At 33.2% G+C, this 25,707-nt stretch overlaps 1 protein-coding gene across 1 annotated transcript in view; it reads left to right on the top strand.

Moving 5' to 3' along the window:
• Positions 1-25,707, top strand: part of LOC149075417 (SAM and SH3 domain-containing protein 1-like) — a 315,786-nt gene that overhangs the window by 171,525 nt on the left and 118,554 nt on the right. The window contains exon 5 of the mRNA XM_089242704.1: positions 4,420-4,620. Coding sequence (XP_089098830.1) covers positions 4,420-4,620 — 201 coding nt within the window. The remainder of the gene's footprint in view (positions 1-4,419; positions 4,621-25,707) is intronic.

The raw sequence follows: 25,707 nt of genomic DNA, 5'->3' as shown, positions 1-25,707 counted from the left end.
TTTCAGTTGAACAGATTCAAATTTATTTTTCTGAGGGACTTTCTCAAGGGATCTATGAAGCGTATCGTACATGAAAAAAATATCGTAATTCGTGACACTTCCATTCTAACGCCTTATAATGGTTGAATTTGAAAATAAAAGAAGCAGGATTTTAGTTCATGGGGGAAAAAGTTGGTTTTAGAGTAATAAAAATAAAATAGAGCAATTGAACATTTTGCAACCGATTATGGGAAAAAAAAACAGAGTTGTCCCATTTTACTAATGCCCGTTTACTATACGTCCCGTTCGACAAAACGGGGTGTATGATCACAGTACGTGCAAACGAGCTTTTCCTCGGATATAGTTATCATTTGATTATTGTTATCAGAAACCCCTAGTCTCGATGTGAGCACATTCATCGGATCGGACCGTATTTAGAATGTTATGACTATTACATGGACTATGGTAATAATATGTGAAACTGTATGTATAACTACTACGTTATACAATTATACTTCACTATTCACGTGAAGTGTATCCTAAAGTTTGTTTCTGAGGAATTCCTGTCACGTGTTCAAAAAACTCCGCAGTTGATTTTGCATGTATCACGTATTAAGGGTAAATTTTAAATATTATAAGCTTGGCCGCGATAATCTTGTTCTAGTAAAACAATATATTTTGTACAACTCACAAAGAAAAAATATCATTTGATGAAATTTTTTGCCTCTCTTTAACATAGTGAAACAAATTTCCTCGTAATATTTAGGTAAAAACCAGTTGAAATTATACATTTTTACCGATGCTTTGCTTGCTAAAATGGCCAAGTCTTAAAATAAATACAGAGATCGAGAAGCTATCCATTCTTAGAATAAGACAACCATAGGTATTCTTAATGGGCATTGTATATTTTATCATGTGTATGTATTGTTTATAATTTGTGTTAATTACATTTTTAATTGGGTTGCTGTTTTTTTTTAAATATATGACATCCATATTTTTATAGGCATCTGGCAAAATGCCATTTTGCAACAGGCAAAATGCCCAACGAGGTGGCTGATAAAATATCAGCCACCTCGTTGGGCATTTTGCCTGTTGTGGCGTTGTATTTGTATTTGTATCATCATAAATGTGAGAAAAAAAACCTGTTATTTTAACCTACAATGAATTTTTCGCTAAACGTCATTTCATGAATTTATTTTGGCGTAAAAAATATATAATCTATAAAAAAATACCAACTAATCATTCTATGTATTTGGTTATGGAATTATCAAAGTTAGATTTCACTCTTTTTTCAAAAAATTATTGTCCCTACTTTACTTTATTTCAGAATCTCACATAGAACTCATTCTTTTCCGTTACTCCTTACGAAAACACTCCGTATATCATTGATAGTATATTTGGTATGAAAGATAATATTTTATAAACTCTTACAAAGATTATTCCCGCGAATAAAACTTTTCTCAAGCATATTTCATTTATAAAGATAGAAATACAAATATGTTTATACATTTAGGGACTGAAAAAAAGATGGCGTTTGTGAAAATGATTTGTATACACACATATTTCTCATGAAAGAAACGAAAGAAACATTTCACAAGTTTTCATTCCCACAAAAGAGATTCTATTCACTAGAAACTATTTTTATGGAAATTCTTCAAAGAAATTTTCCGAAATAAAAAAATGGTTTTGAATTTCTGGTTATTTTTCAAAATTTTCTATTTATTCTATTCATGGGGGTTTCTTCCATTTAACTCTTTTCAATAAAATATTCATTCTCTTTTAAAAATTTATATTTGTAATGTATCTTTGGTGTGCAGAGATTATTTCTTGTCGATGTAATGAAATGTGGAATGTTCATATTCAGAATAATAGTATAACATTTTTGATTGCGTATTTGCTGAAAATTTAATTAAAAACTGTAATGCTAATTACTTAGAAGCAAATCATTATATTATTTATAATATAATTTGATAAAAACTGTTCTTTAGCAGTCCTTTGGCAAAGGTGTTGATGGTGAACGATATCTGCGAGTCCTAGCTGCATTGTGGTTTTGTGTTAGATTCACGTTATTAATTGAGGCGACCTGGAAAAGAAACTTAGCATAATACTTTGTCTGGGAGTTCAAAAATGCTCCATTTTCTCTAATAGGGGGCTTTACCATGGTGCGCATCTATCAGTCATGCGTCAGGGAGTGGGTGTCCATCGTAACGATATAGCATCAAATTTTATTTGGCTAGTAGTAAAAATAGTTCTCAATATACTCCAGTGGCAGTGTATCCTTCTATAGCAGAAAGCCTTGGCGCGAAGCTCGTGACGTGTCACCGGAGTCGTCCATTTCACCTATAGTCATTGGATATACTTCAAAAAAGGGTGAAGAGTTCTCATACGTCGGACTGCTATATTCCAATGGTTACAGGTGAAGTGTACGACTTCAGTGACGTCAAAGCTTCGCGCGGAGGCTTTTCTACTGTAGGTGTTGTCAGTGGTCGATGGTGCAGCCTCCGTTTTCTTACTGTTCAGTAGACATTTAAAGGAATTTACTTAATAAATTAATTATTTTCAAAATTAACAGTTGCTTCATTAGATAGCGTTCCGTAAAACACATCGTGAAGCACAAGAAATCTCATTCTGAAGAACCCATTTTAAATGTCAGATAAACAGCTGTTTTTTTAGGGTCATTTCATCTGCGTATCTTTACCTCTTATACAGATGTGCCACCTATCGGCAAAATTCTGAAATTTTTTTCATATAATGTCTAAATCAGTGATTCCCAACGTGAGCGTTAACGTCCCCTGGGGGCGATGGAATGTTTCAGGGGAGCGGTAGAAGCTACGGGTGGAACATAGGATCCTATGGGTTAGATTGCGTTGGGGGGCGATGGGAGAAAAAAATTTCTGAAGAAGGGGGCGATGGGACAAAAAAGGTTGAGAAACTATGGTCTAAATTATTGACACAAATTTCCAATTACGACAAAATATCTGAAATTTTACAAATTTCAAAGTTGTCTAGCCACTTCTGGTCAGTGTTGCGAATTTATTTGTTTTTTAACTAAGTCAAAGTTTTTCTTCAGGACGTTTGGCTTAAAAAATAGTTGCCAAAAAAACTAATTTAGGGGAATTCTAATATCAATGACTAAATATATCTGGCTGTTTAAATTCATTATTCATTCTAGATAGTTATTAGATTCTGATTATTTACAACACTGCCCTTAAGTCACAATGCATTCACGACAATTTTCTTGCTTGATGCTGCTAAAAATCACATTTTTTACGATTATAACAGGATTCATGAATGATTTATAAAACACTTAAAATGATTAAGCCGAAAATGTTGAAATCAATTCTAGGAATTTTTTTCCCAATCCCGTGGTATCAACGACTGGAGCTACCGGCCCTGAAATTTCCCGGAATCAAAACTTATGTTTTTATGCAGCATGTCCGGAGAATTCCCCACTTGGAAAGTTCACCGACAACAGTTTGACGCGAGCGAGTGACCAAATGAACGGGTGAATGAATGAATGTGCAAATGATCGAGTGAGCAAATGAGTTAGTGAAGAGGCAGTTAAGTGAATGATTGAGTGACAGCGTGAGAGGTTGACTTACAGAGAGAGAGAGGGAGAAAGAAAACACTGGTGTGAGTGGCCGTATGAGTGACTCGCGCACCTGACCACTTGCTCATTTGCTCACTTCAATCATTTTCTTATTTGCTCACCTGCTTATTTGCTCACTTCAATCATTTTCTTATTTGCTCACCTGCTCATTTGCTCACTTCAATCATTTTCTTATTTGCTCACCTGCTCATTCACTTGATCATTTTCTCACTCTGTTACATATTCACTAGATCATTCACTTCATCACTCTCTCGCTTGGTCGCTCACTCTGTCACTCAAACATTCACTATGTATCTTGCTCTGTTCATTACTAAGTCTTTCACCTTATCACTTACTCACTACGCCACTACTCTGTCACTCATTGACTTATTTTATTACTCGCGCTCGCTCCTTCACTCACTCATTAGGTAGCTCAATCTGTTGCACACTTACTCATCAGGTACATTAATGAGTACACTATTAGGTCCACTATGTCGCTTGCTCGTTTATTCACTCAGTCACTCTCTCTCTAACCGCTCAGTCGCTCACTTACGAATTACACTGGATATCACTCACCAACGACTCTGTCACTCACAAACACACACTGACTCACTTACTCGATGATTTCTCGCTCACTTACTTGCTCTATTACTAGTTCACTCACTCGTGTCGAATTGTTGTCTGTGAATTTTCCATCGATGAATTTTCTTTGCGATTTATTGCATTGCGGTTTATTATTGTTGTTGAATTTTAAGGCGGTGAATTTTGCGTAAATCTTCATGCAGTGTGCTTGCGGTACTTATATATCTTTTGCATTAATATTAACATCGCAATCATTTGACTTATAATAGAAAAGAAAGAAGGTGGCGAATCCCAGAAAGAACTGAAGAAAAAAGTGAAACTTGGTAAATTATTTCGAAGCTTCAGTAGCAATCAAACAACTTCTCCGAAGCACCATCATCACCACCACTTGCCTTCTTCGAAAGCTGAATCTTCGAAGCAAAGCTCCGATGACGAAGGAGATGAACAAAACGATGACATCAATGACAAAGGTAATAATAAGCTTTTTGGCTATTTCCACTCTCGCTCTCTTTGTTTGTTTTGCGCCATTTTTCCAACTAATGGCAGCTCTCGAGCGTCTCATTTTCCGAGAGTGTATTTTCGTTTGTTTTTCCCCCTCCTCATCACTCGATATTATCTTTTCGGTTTAATATTATTCACGGTTTCAGAAACTCTATCGTCCTTAAAACTATCTCGAAACAATAAAACTTCTTGAGATAAATGAGAAAAATCCGTTTCCCACCGAAAATTGCTTCTCACGTATTTTCTATTTTTTCTTTCAAAAATTCGAGTGTGTCAAATGTTAAGATTTTAATACACGACGAAAAGATTATGAGATTCTTTGCTTTAGAAAATGAGAAAAATAAGATATTTTCCGTAGCAGTGATTAGTTAATTTCTTAAAAATGCCAACTGTTTCAATTTCCTTATCATTTCGAGTACAAATGATTGAAATTTCCGAATGAAGCTATGAAATAAGTATGGATTCTGAATATGAGATTGTAATTATATTTCTTTTACTATGTCCTAACTTTTCTTTTATAAAGTTTCTCCATGATTGAAATTGATTGGACTAGTTCTCTCTTTGGCTTGAATTTATGTAAGAAATGTGTGTGTGTGTGTATGTGGCATCGGGTTAATGTTCAAAATGGGAATTTTATTTCAAATATACTTTTTGGCATTCGTTATTATGAAAAATGATATACGAACTACACGTAAATATTTTTTTTGCATAAGGTTTTGAACGTGATCAAAAAATTTTACATAATACGTGCTAGAAGAGAAACCCTAGCGATATTTTAAAAATTAAAAACAAATCAACAAATTAACATAAAAAAGACGCGGTTTCTACTAAAATACTTATCAGCCTAAAGTTTTATTGATGAATTGAAAAAGTTCAAATATCACTCACAGGTGTCGCTTTAAAACAAAAAACTTGACATAACGCGTAAAATGAAACACTAACAGTGCACACATAAAATTATCACGTGTTAATATCAGCGCCTTTTTTAGTTTAGGCTACGTCCAAACGGTTGAAAGGATGCTCATGTTGAAATATGGTAGTTTTATAAGTAAAGCAAAATTGCCATAAATATTATTCAGGAATTGAATTTTCCCGATGTTATGCTGCAACGTGGAAGAAAAGTGATTTGTCTCCTCCAAGAAACGAACTCGGATTCCCTTGCATACCGGGCAAGTGTGCTAACCACTACACCCAAGACACTTTTCAATTCTTCATAACACGCATTATTAGCGTGAAGCGCTGAGTGGAGACACTGCTGCCTGCATTAACTCAGACCGACAACGGTACAATTTCTCATAGTTAGAAAAACTGATGGCGGATGGCAGCACTACACATAACAGGCATTACACTATAACAAATTTCACATTACGTTCACAACACGTACACGCACATTCCAACATGCAAACAATTTGTTAGAAGTTCCGCAGAGGAATATGGAAGAGGTGCATGTGTGGTTTTGTAGTAGTGTTTGATGTTTTTTCGGCCTGAAATATACTGAGAAATTTAAGTTTTTTGATTGGTATGCCAAAACGAATGCAAGGAAAAAAAAGTGATTTGTCTCCTTCAGGAAGACAAAAATAACTTTTCTTTCTGAATATTCATTTCGACATACCGTCCAAAAATTTGAATTTCCGAGTATATTTCGGGCCGAAAAAACATCTCTGTCGTAAACATTAATCACATGTACTGTTTGTCTTGTATTTTATGTCAAGTTTTTCATTTTAAAGCACCACATGCGAGTAAAATCTGAAGTATTTTTTTAAATTCATTTGAAAAAAGACAAAAATCTCCATCGCGTCAAAAGTATTTCAGTAAAAAAAAAGAACCCCTTTTTTTATGTGAATTGGTTGATTCATTTTTAATTTTTCAAAATGTGTCCAAGACTTTACGTCCGCCCTGCATTACTTTTATACAAATACAAACACAAATACAAAAGGCCCCAACAGTCAAATTGCCCAAGAACTAATTACCTTTTTTTTCAGCCATCATTGGCTAAAAAAATACATAATTATTCCTTTGCAAACTCCTTGCGGAGTGTGCCCTCACTCCTGTCCAAGCAGAAAAATCTTTGTTCACCATAACCCACTGTGACCTATCTCTCAACCACGATTCTATTCACTTCAACAAGTTGCCTGCAAGACCAATCTCATGTAAAATCTTCAAGGGCTCAGCATATTTGACCCGATCGAATGCCTTTTGAAAAACAAAATAACAAACGTCGGCGCTTTTGCCGGTTTCCAAAGCCTTACATCAGTCATCACTAGAGCCCGGATTATATGCAAATGCATATGTGCATAAGCATTTGCATATTTTGGCCTTTTTTAGCATTAATGAATATAAATGCATAAAATCAAAGAATTTTCAGTATAAGTGCATATTTTTGAAGGTCTATTTAAGTTTTCAATTCAATTAAGTGTTCATTCAATTTTTTTTTATAATTTTTCAAATAAATATTGTTCATAACATCGGTTTTTTTCTCGCAGGTGAAATTTAGTGAATTAATGCATATTCATAAAATATTTTACGAATGTTCACCGTTTTACTGTAAGGCTTTTTCTAGATGTATCAGCTAAATTGTTTTTAGAAATAGTGTCCAAATTCTTTTTTTTACTGCTATTTTCATTATTGAGCAGCTACAACAAACTAAGAAATGCCTGAATAAAAATATGTAGAAGATATTTGCATGTATGCCTCATATATATACATTTATATGAGGAGATATTTTTTTGTAAATGAATATTCATACGCACTAAGAAATAGAAAAGATGCATTTTAAAAACACATCTTTTTTTTCATGGTGATTTTTTTAATGCATGTTTTCTCATTTTTTATACATAGTTCGGAATTTTTGACTTTTTCAAGATTTCTAATGCATATTCTGGGGTGTTTAATGCATATTTTGGTATTTTCAGTGCATATTTCGGCCTTTTCAGTGCACATTTGTTTTTTCAGTGCACATTTTGGTATTTTAAGTGCATATTTTGGTATTTTAAGTGCATATTTTGGTATTTTAAGTGCATATTTTGGTATTTTAAGTGCATATTTTTGCATTTTTAAGTGCATATTTTTGCATTTTTAAGTGCATATTTGCATATGTTTAGAGCATATTTTGCCACTTTTTTAGTGCATATAATCCGGGCTCTAGTCATCACAGTTCTTTGAAAAAAAAAGGAATTACAGTCGAATCCAGTTTTAACGAATACCGTTATAGCGAAAATCTCGTTTTAACGAACACTTTCCTAACCGTCGAGATAATTTTACATAGGAAAACAATGCAAAAAAACTATAATTCCGTTACAATAAAATTTCGTTATAACGAATTGATTTCACCAGTCTCTTGGAGTTCGTTGTAACGGGATTCGACTGTTTACAATTAATACTCTTAATAATAGTTATACAATTTAATACTCTACGCATAATTGATTAAATACAATTATATTTATTCAGTTATTGGATGCTGCCTGGCACTCTGGTTGTTTGGGATGCAAGCCTCTGACAGTTCTGGGTTCGGGCATAGATATCCACTAACATTAAAAAATTCCCTCGGCAGATCTTAGGGATTTCTTGGGAATACATGAGGATAAAGTTATTCATTAATTGTTTAGTTCAAACAAAAATAAAATTGGAATTAAAAAAACTTAAATTTGAAATTTAATTTTAAAGAAGATTGAGTCAGTCAATGAAATCTCAACCTTTTGCTTTATTTCACAAACTGAAGTGACTTTATGTATATTATGAATCAAGTTTTATTCAATTACATTGATATGAGCATCAGTCGTGCTATTTTATCATGTGCACAAGGTGTTTTTAATGAATTATTTTGAAAATTTGCAAAAAAATTAAGATATAAAATTAAGATAATAAAAAAATTAATATAACAGATATGTAAAACTTTATACTGATGTAGGATAGCATATACAATACAAAGCATGTGCAACAAATTTGAAATGAATCAATGATTAAGTAATATTTTTAATGATATTTTTCCTACAGCATGGTTTTCCGCCATGTTAAAAAGGATGTGAGACCCTCTTAAGTTTCATTTTAAAGCTTAGACAGATTATATTTCTTTTACGGTCACCTTCACTTTTACGGACGAATTTTTTTGTCCCGTCAGTGTCAGTAAAAGAGTGATTATACTATATTAGTATCATTGATGTGGCTTCTCCTCATGATGGATTATATACTGCAGTAAAAACCATTTTACAGAAAAATTGCCTATGTTTTAGTTTGCGCACAGTAAAACCTCTCTGAAATGCCAACTTTATAAAATCCCAATTTTTTTGTCAGAAATTTCCCCGTTGCTCATCAGTTTAACTCCATTCAAGGATTTCCTCTCAAAAAAACTAGATATCGGGGGAGATGGTCCGCTTTATTGGCTTTACTACTACTACACCACACATGCGCTTCGTCCATATTCCTCTGCGAAACTTGTAACGAATTGGTACATTTTGGAATGTGCATGCACAGACGTGTTGCGAATCCAACGTGAAGTTTGTTTCTGTGTAATTATTGTTATGTGTGCAGTGCCTTCTGCCATAATTTTTTCTAATTATGGTTGAAGTGTGATGATTGAATACTTATATCGTTGTAGTCCTGTTGCATTTGAGCCTCGAAGTTGGGAACCATAGAAAACCAAATTCAGTCGACAACCACCGAGGCAACGGTGGAGTAAATGGTTTTACTACATTAAAATTGCATCGTAAGTATGTAAATCGTTTAAGATCGGTCAAGTGATATCCCCGTTTTTCTATACCCCCCCCCCCCGTTTCATTTCAACGATTCAATCAGTGCCCTTTAAACCTGAGCCAAAACTAACGATTAAAAAAAATTGTTTGATTGATTTGTGTTAATTGTATGTCAAAAATGCCCTTTAAAAAAGGACAAAAAATCATTAGGTACACTTGCGCATGCCTCAAATTTTAACTGGAAAAAAAAATCATGTAAACCCTTTAAAATCATTAAAAAACCTTTGGAGCGAAGGGAATACGAAGTGGATTTTCAATTTTTGTGAAGAAAATTATTCACACAAATCTTTTGAAGTTCGCATTAAGAGGCACTATCTAATTTTCTTAAAGAATTGTCGGCCATCATTGGGAAAAACTTATACGAATTTGTAAGATATTTCGTGAGATACGTGAGAAAAAAAGGGAGATATAAAGATACAGAGGTATTCAAATGCTTGCTGTTAAGAGAACAGAAAGAAAATCAAATATTTACTTTCGAAATACTCGAAACTACAACTCTTTCGTCGTAGTTTCCTGAATTGAATGTCTTATTCTTTGAATTCCATATCATTTAGGAAGATTTCATGCCATTTTCTAACTAGATTTCATGTCAAAAATTGCTCTCGCAACCTTCATTTCATATACGTAAAGACGATAAACAACACTGTTCCTATACGATATGATTAATACCATAAATTAACTGAATTTATTTCTTTGTAATTCAAAGGAGAGACTAAAAATACAGCAAAGTAGAAAATTACCTTCATACTGTTTGTATAAGTAACAAAGAATGTAGAAGAAAAGACTGAATTCAGGAAACTACGACGAAGTATTTTAAAAGAAAATATTTGATTTTCTTTATTATTTTCTTATCCATGAAGCATTTGAGTACCTATATGTCTTTTTCTCTCCATCTTTCTTTTTTTCTCTAACGTATGGAAATCCTCTTCCAAATTCGCATAAATTTTTCTGCGTTACCAGAAGCAGAAGTAATCAAAGAATTGAAGTGTGGAAAACTAACCGTAATCCTTTCGTAAGATTTAACCCGAAACAATTCCGGAATGAGCTGCACTTAACATGTGTGTGTCATGGCACGCAATAGGGGAATAGGCAAGAGAGACAGAAATTACAGCACCATATTGTATCATAGAGAAGGAGAGAGAAAGAGAGAGAAACACCATTTATCGTACGCTTTGGTTGAAGAAACCTCGAGTAGGAGAATTTAATTACTGGAATAACCAGAAATTCAGCGTTATCTCGAAGCAGCTGCGATGCAAATTAGAAAGAGTCGCAATTGTTAAGGCACCAGCCTACAAGACTTTTCCCGTGAAGCCGTACGGCTTGGAAAAGCTTGGCAATGTGTGTGTGTGTGTGTGCATATAACTGCAATTAAAGTTAGTGACGTAGGAGTACGCTCGAATGTTGGTTTACCATCAAGTGGAAATCTTCTCGAGTGCTCTAGTTTACTCACATCCTGTTGCTTTGAGGATCACACATGGACTAACAGTGTACATGGAACTCTTGTGTGTGTATGTGTGTGTGTTTGAATGTGGAGAAAGGTTTCATCAGAGGAAAACGATTCTCTGAGATGAATGAGAATTGACGACATGCTTCTTTAGTGTGAAATGAATAAAGTAACTTCTCAGGAAAAAGTTCGATTGTTCAAAGCGGATTTTTTTCCCCTAAAAGTTATTCGCTTTGTTCTGCTGTGAACGCTTGAGATCTTTGTACAAATGATGAATGAAAAGAATCTTAACTGCTTAACAAAGATTTTACATGCACACCTATTCAATGTTGTGACTTCTAAAAATATGCTTAAATTAAATGAAATAATATACAGAATGAACACTTAAGCCCCTCTGCCGCAAATTACTGGCGAATCGTAGATCTTGGAGACACTTCCAATTTATATTGGGTTGCTGTATTTTGGTTATATTTTACATCCTTATTTTTTAAAGGCACCTTTATTCAGCCACCTCATTCGGCATTTTGCCTGTTGTGGCCCTTTGTGTTTCTATTTGTAAGACCTCAGATGCGTTATTTATCTTGCAAGGGGTGAATAGTAATTTAAATACATTCGTGTGCAAAATTAAGATAATTGTGTCTATTTGAGGCTTCATGTTGGACGGCCACATACCCCTTCATGTGCTTGACAGATGGTCCCTGACTGCTAGGAGGTATAGAGAGGATATTTTGGAGCTTTATGTTCGACTTTTCAGGAACGCAGTTTGCAATCGGTTCCTTTTGATGGACGACAACACTCGACCATGTCGGGCTCACCTGGTCAACGATTATCTTCGCCATTCATCCCCCTCCGAGAACCATCCGAACCAGCAGCCAAAAACTGCGTTTCTGCATTGCCTCACAGACTCCTCAACTGCCTCGTGTACAGTATGCTGTCGAGCAGTGTGACCTGTTCGACTGAGAGGGGACCATGCCCCATATTAGACTCATTTTTGATTCAATCTCACAACGTAGATTTTGGACATTCCCGAAATGATAAGGTTTACTGACAATCACGTGCGCGTACTATTACTTTAGTATAGTGTATCTCTTTCTCTATCATAACTCTGTATTCGTACCAAATTTCATTAAAAATCTGTCCATTAGTTTTTCAGAAATACGATATAATGTGCTAATTATCCTTATTTTTCACACGAGTGTATAAAAATTAACTTTTTACTTGGTCACCATATCCTAGAAAATGCAATTAGAAAGTTGTTGCTCTGTCTCTCGTGAAACCAGCAAAAAAAATCCACGTTTCTAAGTGTAATATTAACACAGATACTTTTTTTTGATTCAAAAATCGCTGTAAATGAGGGAAAGAACCGGATAAACTAACGAACAAGCTCATTCTTCTCTTCTTTCATTTTATTTTCAGCGATTTTGAGATTTCGAATATCACACCGAATATTTCACTTGGAAACTTCGAATTTTATTTGTTGTGCTCAAAGGAGACAGGGCTACATTTTCCTCTCTCTAATTTAGTTTTGTAGGACAGGATAACCAAATAAAAATTAATTTTTCCTTAAATTACAACCCTCGGCGATATATAATGACGTATCTGAAGTACATACATTATGCGGATACTTTTTCCTAACGGGAAGTAAGCATCTAAGAATCAACGGTTCACCTGTAATTTGCAGCAAAGGGATTTTGATTCTACAAGTTCACCTTGTAGAATCAAAATCATATGAAGTTAAACTGTTAGAAAACAATGTAAATTCAATTGCTATTGAGCAAAGCAAATTAAATTGGTATAAAATGAAATGTAAATTAAATTGTTACAGAACAATTTTGAAATTAAATTAGTATAAAAAGATGTTAAATTGTTATAAAATAATGTGAAATTAAATTAAGAGATGAAATTAAATCCTGATAAATAATACGAAATGAAATTATTATAAGAATAGTACCTGATAATATTTACTATAATTTTTGTAATGAAATAAAAAGATCTGAGAGGAAATATAAAATCAGAATTTATCTCGGATTTTTATTTTATTTACAGCTTGAGACATTGATTACGGAAAACATTAAAAGGATTACTGAGAATTATAAAGTACGTCAGAACAATGCAATGCTATTTAAAAATTTAGTGTTTTAAAACTATTGGGAATACACAATGTGATGAAATATTTTTTCCCCTAACGTTTAACACTGATATGAGGATTATATATTTATATGCACATTTAAAGTAATAATAAATATTTTATTCGATGTACTTTTTAGAAGATTTCTTTCCATATGTGCTTTGAATTGAAAACGAATTTGTCGCTATTAATTCACAGAATAAAATTGAAAAATCTTGAGAAATATCAATATTATTTTGCATTCGTTATTGGTCAATCGAAAATGATATTATGATTAAAAAATGATGTATTATTTTTTCCCCTTTTCCTATTTATGAGCATGTTAAGCATTTAATTATTATCACGTTGTTTATTTTAGAACATTTCGTAAAGTACCATTTATTTAACGACTTTTTATGTTATAATGGATTCTTTTGAAAAAAAACCCCGTTTCATTAGAATTTTTTTAAGAAGTATTAAAGGTGACAATGCTTTTCCTGGCAATTTTTAAATTTTTTTGTGTTAGTGTTTAAGAAACTGCAGGGAAGAACGATTTTTCTTATCTTAAATCACCAAAATTTGTCGAAAATTCTTCTCTTCAATCATAGTTTACTTTTCTATTATTTAAAACTGTTGTTTCTTTTCATTGTTTGAAAGTATTGTTTTTCATTGTTCGAAAGTATTGTTTCTATTCTTTCTTCAAAAATATTGTTTTTGACAAAAATATTGTTATTGACTTCGTACAAAATAATGCTTTTCATAGTTTAAAAGTATTGTTTTGTTTTCATTGTTTGAGAGAATTGTTTTTTTATTATTTGACAGTATTTTTTTTATTGTTTGAAAGCTTGTATTGCATTTAATGTTTCAAAACATAGTCTTCATCATTATTCGTTATCATTGTTTTTGATAAACACCTTTTTCGTTCAATCATTTTTAAGACACCGTTTTACATTTTATTATTGTTAAAATCGTTTGCTAAAGTTTTGTTCGAGAAAAAAATTTATTGAGAAACTATATATATTTTCTTTGGCAAATAAAAACTGGAGAAAAAACAATTTTTTTTCATAATTATAGCTTTTTAATAAAGCAACGATATTTTTTATGAGAACATTCAAGAAACAATATTTTTTAAAAATTATTAAAGAAACAATATTTATTCAAGCAATCATTAAGCAAAAAAAAAAAAACACCAATTGAAAAACTATTAAAAAAAATGGCTTCATCTTAAAGGAAAAATTCGATAATTTTTGTCACACCACGGTCATTTTCTGCGCACAAGGGCTAATTAGACCGGAACATACAATTTACTGCCAATTCCGAATACCAACATTTTTTTCATAATCACCGAGAGGTTGATGCACTAAACTCTCGGTGTGGGACTCCTTGCGATAGCAATCTTTTTCTGAAGTCATATTGTCACCTGTTGAGATCGATCAATAAGGAATGGAAAATAAAAAAGACAAATATTAAAAACATGAAGACACTCAAGATGTTTCAAACAACTTTTTAATGCACTCATATATTAATTATTCACATTATATCTTTGAAAACAAAATTTTAAAATAAAGATTAAATAGTTACTACTATAGATACAACTAATTCAAATTAATGGGAAATAAATGAAAAATAAAATACTTCGTAATTTCCTTTTATTTCATGAAAATCAGAATAAAAAGTTCCCTCTAATGGGACAATGTTTATTCATTAGACTCTACCTGCTCCAAGCAATCTGAGGAAATCGCACGCGTGTGACAAACATAAGTATTATGTCCTATTGATCAATCTCTTTTTTCTAGAGTCATAATAACAATTAAAAAAATACTTTTAACGATTTGGATTTCGCTTTCATTATTACTATACATATATGTGAAGATTATAGCCGACTGCTTACTTTATGGGAATGGAGTTTCCTCTGTTTATTCTAATAAGCCTTTCCTGTAACCTCCATTATCGAAACTAACTGGAATGTTTCTATTTTTTGAAACAATAATTAAAATAAACATCACTTTTTAAAACGATGATTTAAGAAAAAACAATTAATGAAAAAATGATTAAAGAAACAATTAATGAAACAATGATTAAAGAAACAATTAATGAAACAATGATTAAAGAAACAATTATGTAAGTAATGATTAAAAAAGTATTACTTTAACAATGATTACATTAACAATTATTTAAACAATGATTACATTAACAATTATTTAAACAATGATTAAAAAGCAATTATATAAACAATGATTAAAAAGCAATTATATAAACAATGATTAAAAAGCAATTATATAAACAATGATTAAAAAGCAATTAAAAACACTGATTAAACATTTATTAAGCAATTATTAAACAAACAGTTACCTAAACAATGATTAAATAATTACCTAAAGAACGTTTAAAAAGAATCACTTGCACAATGATTAAAAAACAATCACTTGAACAATGATTAAATTTTAGCACATACATAATCAATGATTAAACAATTAGCTGGACCATTATCAAACTAACAATTACTTGAAAATTGATTAAACAATCCTTTAAACAAAGAATGGACAGTCACTCAAATAATTATTAAACAAACAATTTTTCATGTATTAAATTAAACAATTTTTTAAAATAATTATTTAAAAAAATATTTTTCTAAACAGTTAGTTCACATTTGAAGAAGATATTTATTGATAATTAATGATAATATTAAGAAACTGAATGGAAATTTCACTCTAACGGGTCAATATTTTTCCGAGCTGCATCTGTCCAAAAAAATCAGAGGAATTTGCACACGTCTAAAAGACATAAGAATTATTTCCTATTGATCAATCTCCTTTTTCTAGAGCCATAATAACAATGAAAAAAAAAAGTATTTTTAACGATATTGATTTCTCTTCATTATTATTGTTATAATACTCAATCGTAACTGCCACACTTCAGTACCAAAATGGCTTACTTAGTATTCATTTCTTTTCATTCGCGAGCGTTCTAAGAAAATCCTTTTATGGCCTCTAATTTCCATTGTCTGTATTTTTGTTTTTTATATCCGTGAGAGAGAGAGAAAGGTCTCGATTTCCATTACATTCATGAGATATCTATACATAAATGTGAAGATTATAGCTGACTGCTTACTTTAAGGGGAATGGAATTTTCTCTATTTATTCTAATAAGCCTTTCCTGCAACCTCCATTATCAAAACTAACTGGCACGTTTCTATTTTCTGTTCACGTTTTATATTTCTTTCCTCGATGGGAAAAGAAAATTCGTATTTCTTACATATATTTTATTTCTTTTGCGAGAACAAGTATACATACATATATAGAAAAAGAATAAAGTTACAAAAAAAAAGTGAGTGAATACGACTTTGGGAGACTGTCTAGTACAATTATAGGTGTACTTCGGATGAATCCTTTCATTTCCATTGGGATTCTAAGTGCTTCAAGTTTTTTCTTGCGGAAGTTGTCGACGGACACATCATAGTGAATGGAAAAGCAATGGTATATACACACAGTATATGTATTTCCTTTCTCTATCAAACGAACTATTCCTAAAGAATACTCCTTTGTGCCTTAAGAAGGGGAAAAAAAATACAGAAATAATACTTTAATCTTTCGCAACTATTCTGACTTGGTTATCTTCAATGACAAAAGAAAAGTTTGTTGCATACCTTTTACGGTTCTTTTGTTATTATGTGTATTATTATTATTTTTTTTACCTATCATTATGTGTTAAAACTGAGTTGTTTTCCTCCGGAATTTTCACTGTTTTTTCCTGTGTACTTATAATATTCGAAGAAAAGAAAGGGGAATTTTATCAGTATTACGACGCAAGTCGGAGTAATTGCTTCCGATTATTTGTATTAACCGAAAATAACTGTATTATATGATAACAGTAAACGTTCTTGCCTTTTTTCGATCGATAAAAATGAAAAAAAATGGCAATAACTGTGTTACATAGTTTTTAAATGATCCTTTATTGAAGGCTTTTTTCTAAACCATGCCATAATCAAGATTATTTTCGATACGCGTGCCACTCTACGTATTTTAACACGCAGACTATACGTTCCGTTTCTACATAACATGAGCATTCTCTTCGTTCCTGCAAAATATTGTGCGACCGTTCTCTTAATTTCGTAAAAATGTTCAGTTTGCCGAAGTAGTTCTAAATTGCAGGAGTTCCAAATTGTTCTTATTTTTGAACCCTAAATTCGCAGAAAACAAATCACAAGGAGGCAATTTGCCTGTTGTGGCATTGTATTTGAGCAATATTAATCAATAATAATAGCATATTGTTGTACAGTGTTTTTGAATCACTAGTACGAGGAATGGGACCGGTTCGTTAGAATTTCCTTCCTTTTCGCGATATGTTTCGGCCAATTCATATAGCTACCGCATAAATTTAGATTTATCAAATATAATAACGTCTTCACTATCGGTTTATTTTTCTGTCTAAGCTGGCATCAAAAGCCTGCGAATTATTTTTCCCATATATTTCTTGCTGTAAGTTTTCTTTCTTATTGTGATATTTCTTTTTTATTGGTCCACAAATTATTTCTCCTATTTTTGGGATTTGTTTTTTGCTGTTTCGTAAGTTATTTCTCCTATTTACGGGATGTTTCACCGGTCCGCAAATTGTTTTCCATTTACTCTATAGTTATTTTTTGATGTCCCGCAAATCTTTATTCCTATTTTCGGAATTCAATTTTTACAGGTTCACAAATTCTTTCTCCTATTGAGGGTATTTATTTTTTTGCCGTCCGTAAGTTATTTCACCTAATTGCGGGATTTATTTTTCCCGGTCAGCAAATTATTCGTCCTATTTGCGGTAGCTATTTTTGCTTGTCCACAAATCCTTTCTCATTTTGCGGTATTTATTTTTTGCCAAATACGTAAAAATCATTTCTCCCAGTTATTTATTTATTTATTTTTGCAGGCCATCATATTATTTATATTTTTCATTTATTTTTTGTTGGTCTCGTTAGAATTATTAGTGAATTTATAAGTTGAGTTATTTCTGTATTTAATTATTTTCTGCCGGTCCTCAAATTGTTTCAGCTAATCTTATCAGTCTGCGGCAGTAAAATGGTTGGGAACACTGTTCTAGCACACCGTGCGCTTTTTATTTCACTTACGCTTTCATTTTGAATAACAACACTGCCAGTGAAAATTCAGGAGATATCAGCTTTTAAATGTTGCCCGATAAAACTTGGAAAGTTAACCTTAATAATGTCTGAAATTACAGCAGTCAGAGGCAGTTTATTTATTTATTTTTTTCCATTTTTTTGTGTGCGTGTTTTTTTACCATTCATTCATTTTGAATTTAACTTGCATATAAAAATATTTTACCAGATCAAACTTTCATCAATGTCAATTCTGAAAGCTCATACTATTGATAATAAAATAGAATCCACAAAATGCGAGGCCGTTGATATTAGTCAAATAACTTACAGAAAGTTTAAATTTAATGTGTTTACTAGCAATATCGAAGCTCTATTTCCACTTTTAGATTTATTTCATAAAGAAAGGAGAAATATAGTGAAACTTATCGACAGATTCGTTTTATTTCCCTTCTTCAACTTATAACCATAATTTCTCACAAGTCCATATTTTTGACCGATCGCGTGTGTGTGAAGTAAAGTAAACCCTGGAAACCTTTATAGAGGAATGTATACGATCCTATATTCCCCAAGCATATTGTTTTTGGCCGCCTTTCGAAAATAGAATTTTCAGCGGCGAAGAATGTTTTATAACTGAGTAAACTCTAGAGAGGCCGCAGCTGCGATCGAAATCCGAAGCTTTTGGTCTGCGCCTCAACGAATTTCAACTATCAACATCTCTCGAAAATATATATTCGTTGATATCTCGATATTGAGTTAGTAAACCACACAATTATTTATTTATTTTTCTTCTTCTTCTTACTTCTGAATTTTTAGCGATATATATTTAAAAAGGTTTATTCCGTCTTAGTGATTGAAGATGATAATGAAAATGGCTACAAAATAGTAAAGTCAATAATTCGCAACAAGTATACCGATTGTTTTATGTAACAATCTGAAATTTTTAAATTGAAAAATGAAAGTAAGAAAAATAACACAGTATTTTTGTGCACAGAGTTGGCAAAAAGTCCGTAGAAACTTAAAAAATGAATAAAAATCAGATAAATTAATGAAATAAAAAACGGTTTGCAGTTTGTCAGCATCGCTTGTCACGGGAATTTATTTATGACAGGAAAAAACGCAAAAAAGGCCGATAGGTGGCGCTTGTACGAGCGACTTCAGTGGAAATATGCAAATGAGACGGTTATAAGAACTTGCGCTCCTAATCCACTACCACTTCATCGTTATAAATCGTGTATGTGGACCTGTTGCACTCTGCCGCTGCTGGATTTGTGACTCGCTCACCGGCAATGTGTTATCCCCTGTGGTGGTGGTAGTGTGGAACACATTCTGCTGTAATAAACGATTTGGGGGGCATTCTGTTCGTTATTTGCGTATCTTTTCTTTGCCTTGTGTAGTCAGCACCACCTATCGGCTATTTTTTGAGTTTTTCCTGTCAAAAAACTCCCATGATCTAGCGGTGCTAACCCTGCAACCTATTTTTTATTTCGGTTATTTTTCCGATTTTTATGAATTTTTAAATTTTCTACGGATTTTTTGCCCACCCTGTACAACTTCATTGGTTCCCTCGGCTTACTGGTGATTCAATGCAAGTTTTCACAGGTGAAGTAAAAGCCTATATCTCTTCTCCCCAACTATCTGCATTAGTGAATTGCACTTTAGTTTCCCACGAATTTGCCCACTAATGAAATAAGTCATGTTGGCTTTTAGTGTCGGTGTTCGAGACGTATATGCAGCTTCCCGGCCATGGTTCGAAAATTCACTTCCTGAAGTTTCACTCATATCTCTGTCAACTTTACTTGCATTTGAATTTTTTTACAGATGATTGGCGATATCCCGAATGTCGCCTATACCACTTTCTCGTATTTTTATTAAAGAACTATGGGCAGCCTAGGTATTTATCGCGCTGTATGTATATATACTTTTTTACTGGAACACCTTTCTCGGGCTGGATGGAACCCCTCTGCGGCCGCATTTAGCCCGCGGACTGGAGGTTGTGCACCCCTGGTTTACAAGACATAGTTAGGTAGAAGTTGTAGTTTTCTTTTGTTAAAAATAAAGAGCACAAACTCAGACGTTGCATACATTCAACAGAATCGAAAAAAGGGGGAGAATACAGTGCAAGAGCACACACTTGCCAGAGAATAGGGAAATACTGTAATGAAATCTATATAGAACATATATTCGAACGCCATCTATACGTCATTCCGGGAATCTCATCTCAGAAGACAATTCAAATGATCAGGAAATGATAACTCAGGCATCTAAGGCCATCATCTAAAATGATAGGAGCGGTTTAAGTATTGAACCCAAGGGGATTTCTGCAAAAGATGTAAGTATACCAGGAAGTGAATTTCTTGGACCATGGCACCTAACAATCCTTAAGCTACATATCTCAATAAAATAAAAAGTTCTGATTCTCGGATAAAATTGAAAAAAAATATATATAGATATACGTATTCAAAAACAAGCTTCGACCTAAAAACCAGTGGGCCGTAATCCCCGCATTAGACGGTCTTACGGGACACAGATTTCGGAAAATTCTTAAATATCTGGACTCTAAGAACGGATTGAATTGGCTGATTTGAAGCTTGTCTGTTCTCTGCATTTAAGGAGGAACGTTTAATGTTTCACGAACTACGTTGGGGGATAATTCGAACTTCACGTTTGCTTCTGCTACCGTAAATCGTTGTTTATTGCAAATATCGGATGTAAATATATTCGTTCTCGTAGATTAAATGAGCCAAATAGAAAAATTATTAGACTACGAGGTATTTTCGTATTCTTTGATCTCGTCTTAAAAATGTGAATAGGCAGGGAAAAAAAATTAAAGTATTTCGTGCGAAAGATGACATTATATTATACAAAATTGACCGCACATTTCTTCAATGATTGAAAATGTAAAAATAACGTGAAAAACGCAGTATCTGTGTTTCTCATTAGATTAGAGCGATAGGACAATGATTAGTTTTCATTACCGTTATCAAATTCCTGCGTAAAACACGATTGTGCTGCAGTGAGAATATTAGTTTATTCCGGGTCATTCAGAATTTTAAATATAGGGTTTGTCCCATAAATTCGTAAATACTTCAAGGATTGATGAAAAAATCGAAGAAATTGGGAAAATTCGAATGCAGTTTGCGAAAAAGGTTATTGTCACGAAGGGAGGGGGGGGGGAGGGGGAGAGTTTCAGGAAAAATAAGTTTTAATTTGTACCGATAGAGGAGACTGCGCAAAAGCAAATCACTGGCAATATGCAAATCAGAGTCCTGTAAAATACAGAGTATACGATTAACAGTTCATCTCTGAATTTTCCTGATACTGGCGCTTACGTAAGGTTTTTCATTGTGATGTTGACATTGGTGGATAAAGCACTGGACGACGTTGTTTAAACTCAGCCCCGAATACCCGGCTGACGGTTTACGAGCATTTTGGATATAGAAAAGATCGAAAAAAGTTCAGGTCCAATCACTCCTGCCGGTCCGAAATGCAGCGGCCCCTATCGCACAAAATTTAACTTTCTTTCTGTTCCAAAAAAAATCTCCCTTTGTGAGAATAACTTTTTCACAAACCGCACTCAAATATACCTTCCGTCTACTTTTATTAATTCTTAAACTATTTACGAATTTATGGGACGCCCTGTAGATTGATATCGATCTTCTTGAATGGATCATGCAAACCTTATCGAACTTCGCTTCCCTCGGCATGCTGCGAATAGACCATACGTCAACATTAAAAAAAAAAGCTAGTGTTCCTGCATTTTTTGCGGCATGCCAGCTAATGCGGGAGAATACGATACGGTAAGTAGAAGTTCAAATAAAATACACAGACATTTTAGAACAGTAAAAATGGGAGTATTTTATGTGTTAACAGCTTTCTAACGCTACAAACTCTCTGTCTTCTTTTCAAGAGTTTCAACAATTTTCTCTCTTTTCTGAAATCTGAAGAAGATTACGAAGGGAAAGAGAGAGAAAGAGAAAGAAAGAAAGAAAGAGAGAGAGAGAGAGAGAGAGAGAGAGAGAAAGAGAAAGAAAGAGAGAGAGAGAGAGAAAGAGTTAAACTTGATGAATTCGATGGAGCTTCTCTCCTTGGACTCTATTCCCAGTTCCAGCTTTAAATGCTGCGTCGACATGGAATCAGATGCAGATCTTGATGGAGTTGAGGTTCTTCTTCTCCTAGTTTCAACCCTCTTTCATCACCATTCCACCAACTTCTTGCCCTTCAGAATTTAACACGGAGTGATTCACCAACAGGCTGATCGACATGAACAGCGGCAGCTGGTGGAGTTCCAGGAGAAAGAGGGAGGACGGGAACAGCTTTCTTTGAAACTTTAATAGCCTTTAGTCAAATTTCAACTCCCTTTCTTCTGGCGTGTGAGAAAGAGTTTTAACTACTCGTATTGGCGATTTCCTCTATATTTCCGAGAACGATGACAGTGGCGTAACCCGAGACTGCCGTTCGAGAGTGACTTTGAAAAACAACGGTGGAAAGTCTCGGTTTCACATGAAGAAGTTGTCATATCGATATATTGTCACTCGATGTAATATAGTTTGGAGTGTCGTCGGATATCTAGTTAAAACTGTCGCTCTTTTCGAACGGCTAGAAATTTTTCACACAACGGTAGTATTTTCGGTTGAATGCATAAATTTATTCTCGAGTACGTACATTCATTCAAGCTATCGTTTCCTGCGGATCAAATACCAGCTACTCATTATAGAACAGCAGACCCTCGCTGTATCGATACTTGATATAACGATGAATCCCTCTATATAACGGTAATTTTTCAAATCTCGTTTGGAATTAACTATAGTCTAATGATTCATTCTGCTCGATTCAACGATATCCTTTATTACCATAAATCCCTCTGTAACGATATTTTTGAAGATACTTTTAAATCGTTATAACGATATTTCATTACATTCCACTAAAAATTGATTTTAATATATTCCTGAATTCCTAACTAGGTTTTGTCCTTCCGAGGGCGTCTAATAAGATCAGGTTTTTCACAATGTGTCCCCTGAAAGTGTTAAATGAAGTTGCCATGAAGCTAGGTTTTGAGTAGTACACGGAAGTGTAATTCAGTAGACTTCCTTACAGGGACAAAACATTTAATTGATTTTATTAATCAACTAATTAATCACTATTTTTTGTTGCGAATAAATTCTAAAAACTGCATTTTCTGGTGTTACTGATAATGCTGACTTAGAAGAGATGTCAAGAACAGCACAAATTTGGTAGCTCATGATGGTAATGTTACCTCTCGATATAATGATGATCTCTTTACAACGGTATTTTTTTCTAAGTCCGCGGAGTATCGTTATATCGAGGTTTCACTGTATTTCTAATAGGGAGCCAAAAGGTTCTGGTAAAGAATATTTTACCTTGATACCCGTGCGCGTAAGTGCTACAGAGTACTGGCATGACAGGCTCTGCTTACAAAATATGTTTACGACGCGGTATAGTGATTGGAGCAACTCTGTGACAGATTGATTCAGTTACCGAAATGAGGCCGTAAATGAAACCAGATTCATCACAAAAGTAGTCAATAAAAATCCCTAAAAAAAGGAAGCTGATCAAATTATATCGATTATCAATAATTATTCTCGATTATGAAGATTTCTATAATTTATAGCCTGTGATTTATTTACCTGTGTCATCATATTTTGGTCATCAATTTCTTACATTTGTTTACTGACGATGTGCACGAATGGCACCTGCCCATGTATATACATGTATATTTTGTTCAAGCTACAATAAATAGTTAGGTTTCCAGGAGGCAGTGTTCCCCCTGAGACAATGTGCTTACATCACCCAGGCAGAAATTATAGGCACACATGCAGTAGTTGGTCACTAGAGGACGCTTTCAATTCGGCACAAACGCACGGTCTGACTCAAATCGCAAAAGAGGGGAGGCAACCTGCAAAAAATGCTTTAATGAAGACAAATAAACATGGATGATTGCCTGACCTTCGAAATAATGCAATAAGATTTACATAAGTTGAAGGTTAATATAGGGAACACAAAATGCAAAGGAAAAAAATGATATATGCAATTATAAGTCACTACGTATAAACAAGGTTTTACGAAAGCTGTTAGAAATTTCGACCACCACTTCTGCATTCCTTAGCACATACATCCCTGTACAGAGTGGGTCAAAAGTCTGTGACACATTCCAAAAATAAATATAAAATCAACCATATGCAAGTGCAGTCTACACTAAAATAATTTTAATTCAATGTAACATAAATTAGCTCAGAATTTCTGCAAAATTTTATGCCTAGATGGTGTTGTACGATTTTTATTTGGTTAAAATTGAACGCCTAAAGTCAGAGAAATCGCACAACTAATCGTGAAGAACAATTTCTTCCATAATCGATGACAAATATATTGAACTGAAATTGAATACCATTTAGATTCAATTCTAGAAATAGGTAAATAAATAAAAATATGAAAGAGGGAAACAAAATAAGGTTATGAACTTGGAAGCTAAATATATGCAAAGTGTCCCATAAATTTGTAAATAATTTAAAAATTCATGAACATAAATTGAAGGAATTTGTGTGCGCTGTATTTACAAGCGGTTTCTCTGCACGAAAAAGTTATTTTCACAAAGAGGGATTTTTTTTATTAGTACAAAAAAAAAAGTTTTTGTCGAAAGAGGACGCTGCACGAAAGCATATCGTTAGAAATATTCAAAAATAAGAGACCTATAAAATATATGGTGTACGACTAATATTTATGAATTTCCCCTGTTACTGGGGCGCTTACATAAGGTTTTCATTCTTGATGCTGACATTGGTGGATAAAGCACGATTGGTGAAGTTTTACCTCAGCCACGAATCGCCGACTGAAGCTTTAGAAACGTTTTGAACACAGAAGAGATTGAACAAAGACTCAATCAAAGTCCAATCATTCTTTTCTTTGATTCATATAGTGCCCTCTATAAACGGAAAACTAAACTAAATGTTATCTGTACAAAAAAAAAATCATTCCGTCGTGAGAACAACTTTTTATGAATTTTTTTAATATTTACGAATTTATAAGACTTCCTTGTACAGTACTTACTACTATTAATAGTTAGTGTCAAGTTTTTGTTGCATCTGTTCATAAGTTTCATGATGCAGCGCCACCTACATACAAAATTTTGACTTTTTCGAGATATCGAAAAAAATTTATCATGACAAGCACCCTGCAAACTACACTAGCGTTTACCAATTCCGTGATTTTTTTTTTTTTTTTTTGGAATTGTCATGAACTTTTGCCGTCTCCCCGTCCGTTATTTTAATATAGAATGATATCATTGCAAGAATATAATAATAATTGCTAGGGCGAAATAATAATACTAGGATGGAATAAAAGTAATAATTACTAGGTTGATTCTAAAGTGCCGCAAGTAAACTAACGCACTTTCCAAACTCATTACATGTTCAATAACATAAAAATATTTTTTTGCATCAGCGTTAAATCGTCAGAACTTCTTATTATTCAAAAATCCCGATCATTAAAATCCTTCAAATTCCTTCTTGTAAAAAAAAAATTGAAAGAAAAAAAACCAAATTTAAATAAAGAAGAGATAATTTTTGCAAACACAATTTTAAAATTGAATGCACGTGCGTTGATTACCAGCAATTCTTCCATTTCGAATAATCAACGAAATAAAAT

This window comes from Pholcus phalangioides, unplaced genomic scaffold (genome assembly GCF_987345545.1).
Source record: "Pholcus phalangioides strain wild (caught in Gottingen) unplaced genomic scaffold, Ppha-v1.0 ptg000015l_1, whole genome shotgun sequence".
Lineage (NCBI taxonomy): Eukaryota > Metazoa > Arthropoda > Arachnida > Araneae > Pholcidae > Pholcus > Pholcus phalangioides.
This window is presented reverse-complemented; position numbering and strand designations above follow the sequence as displayed.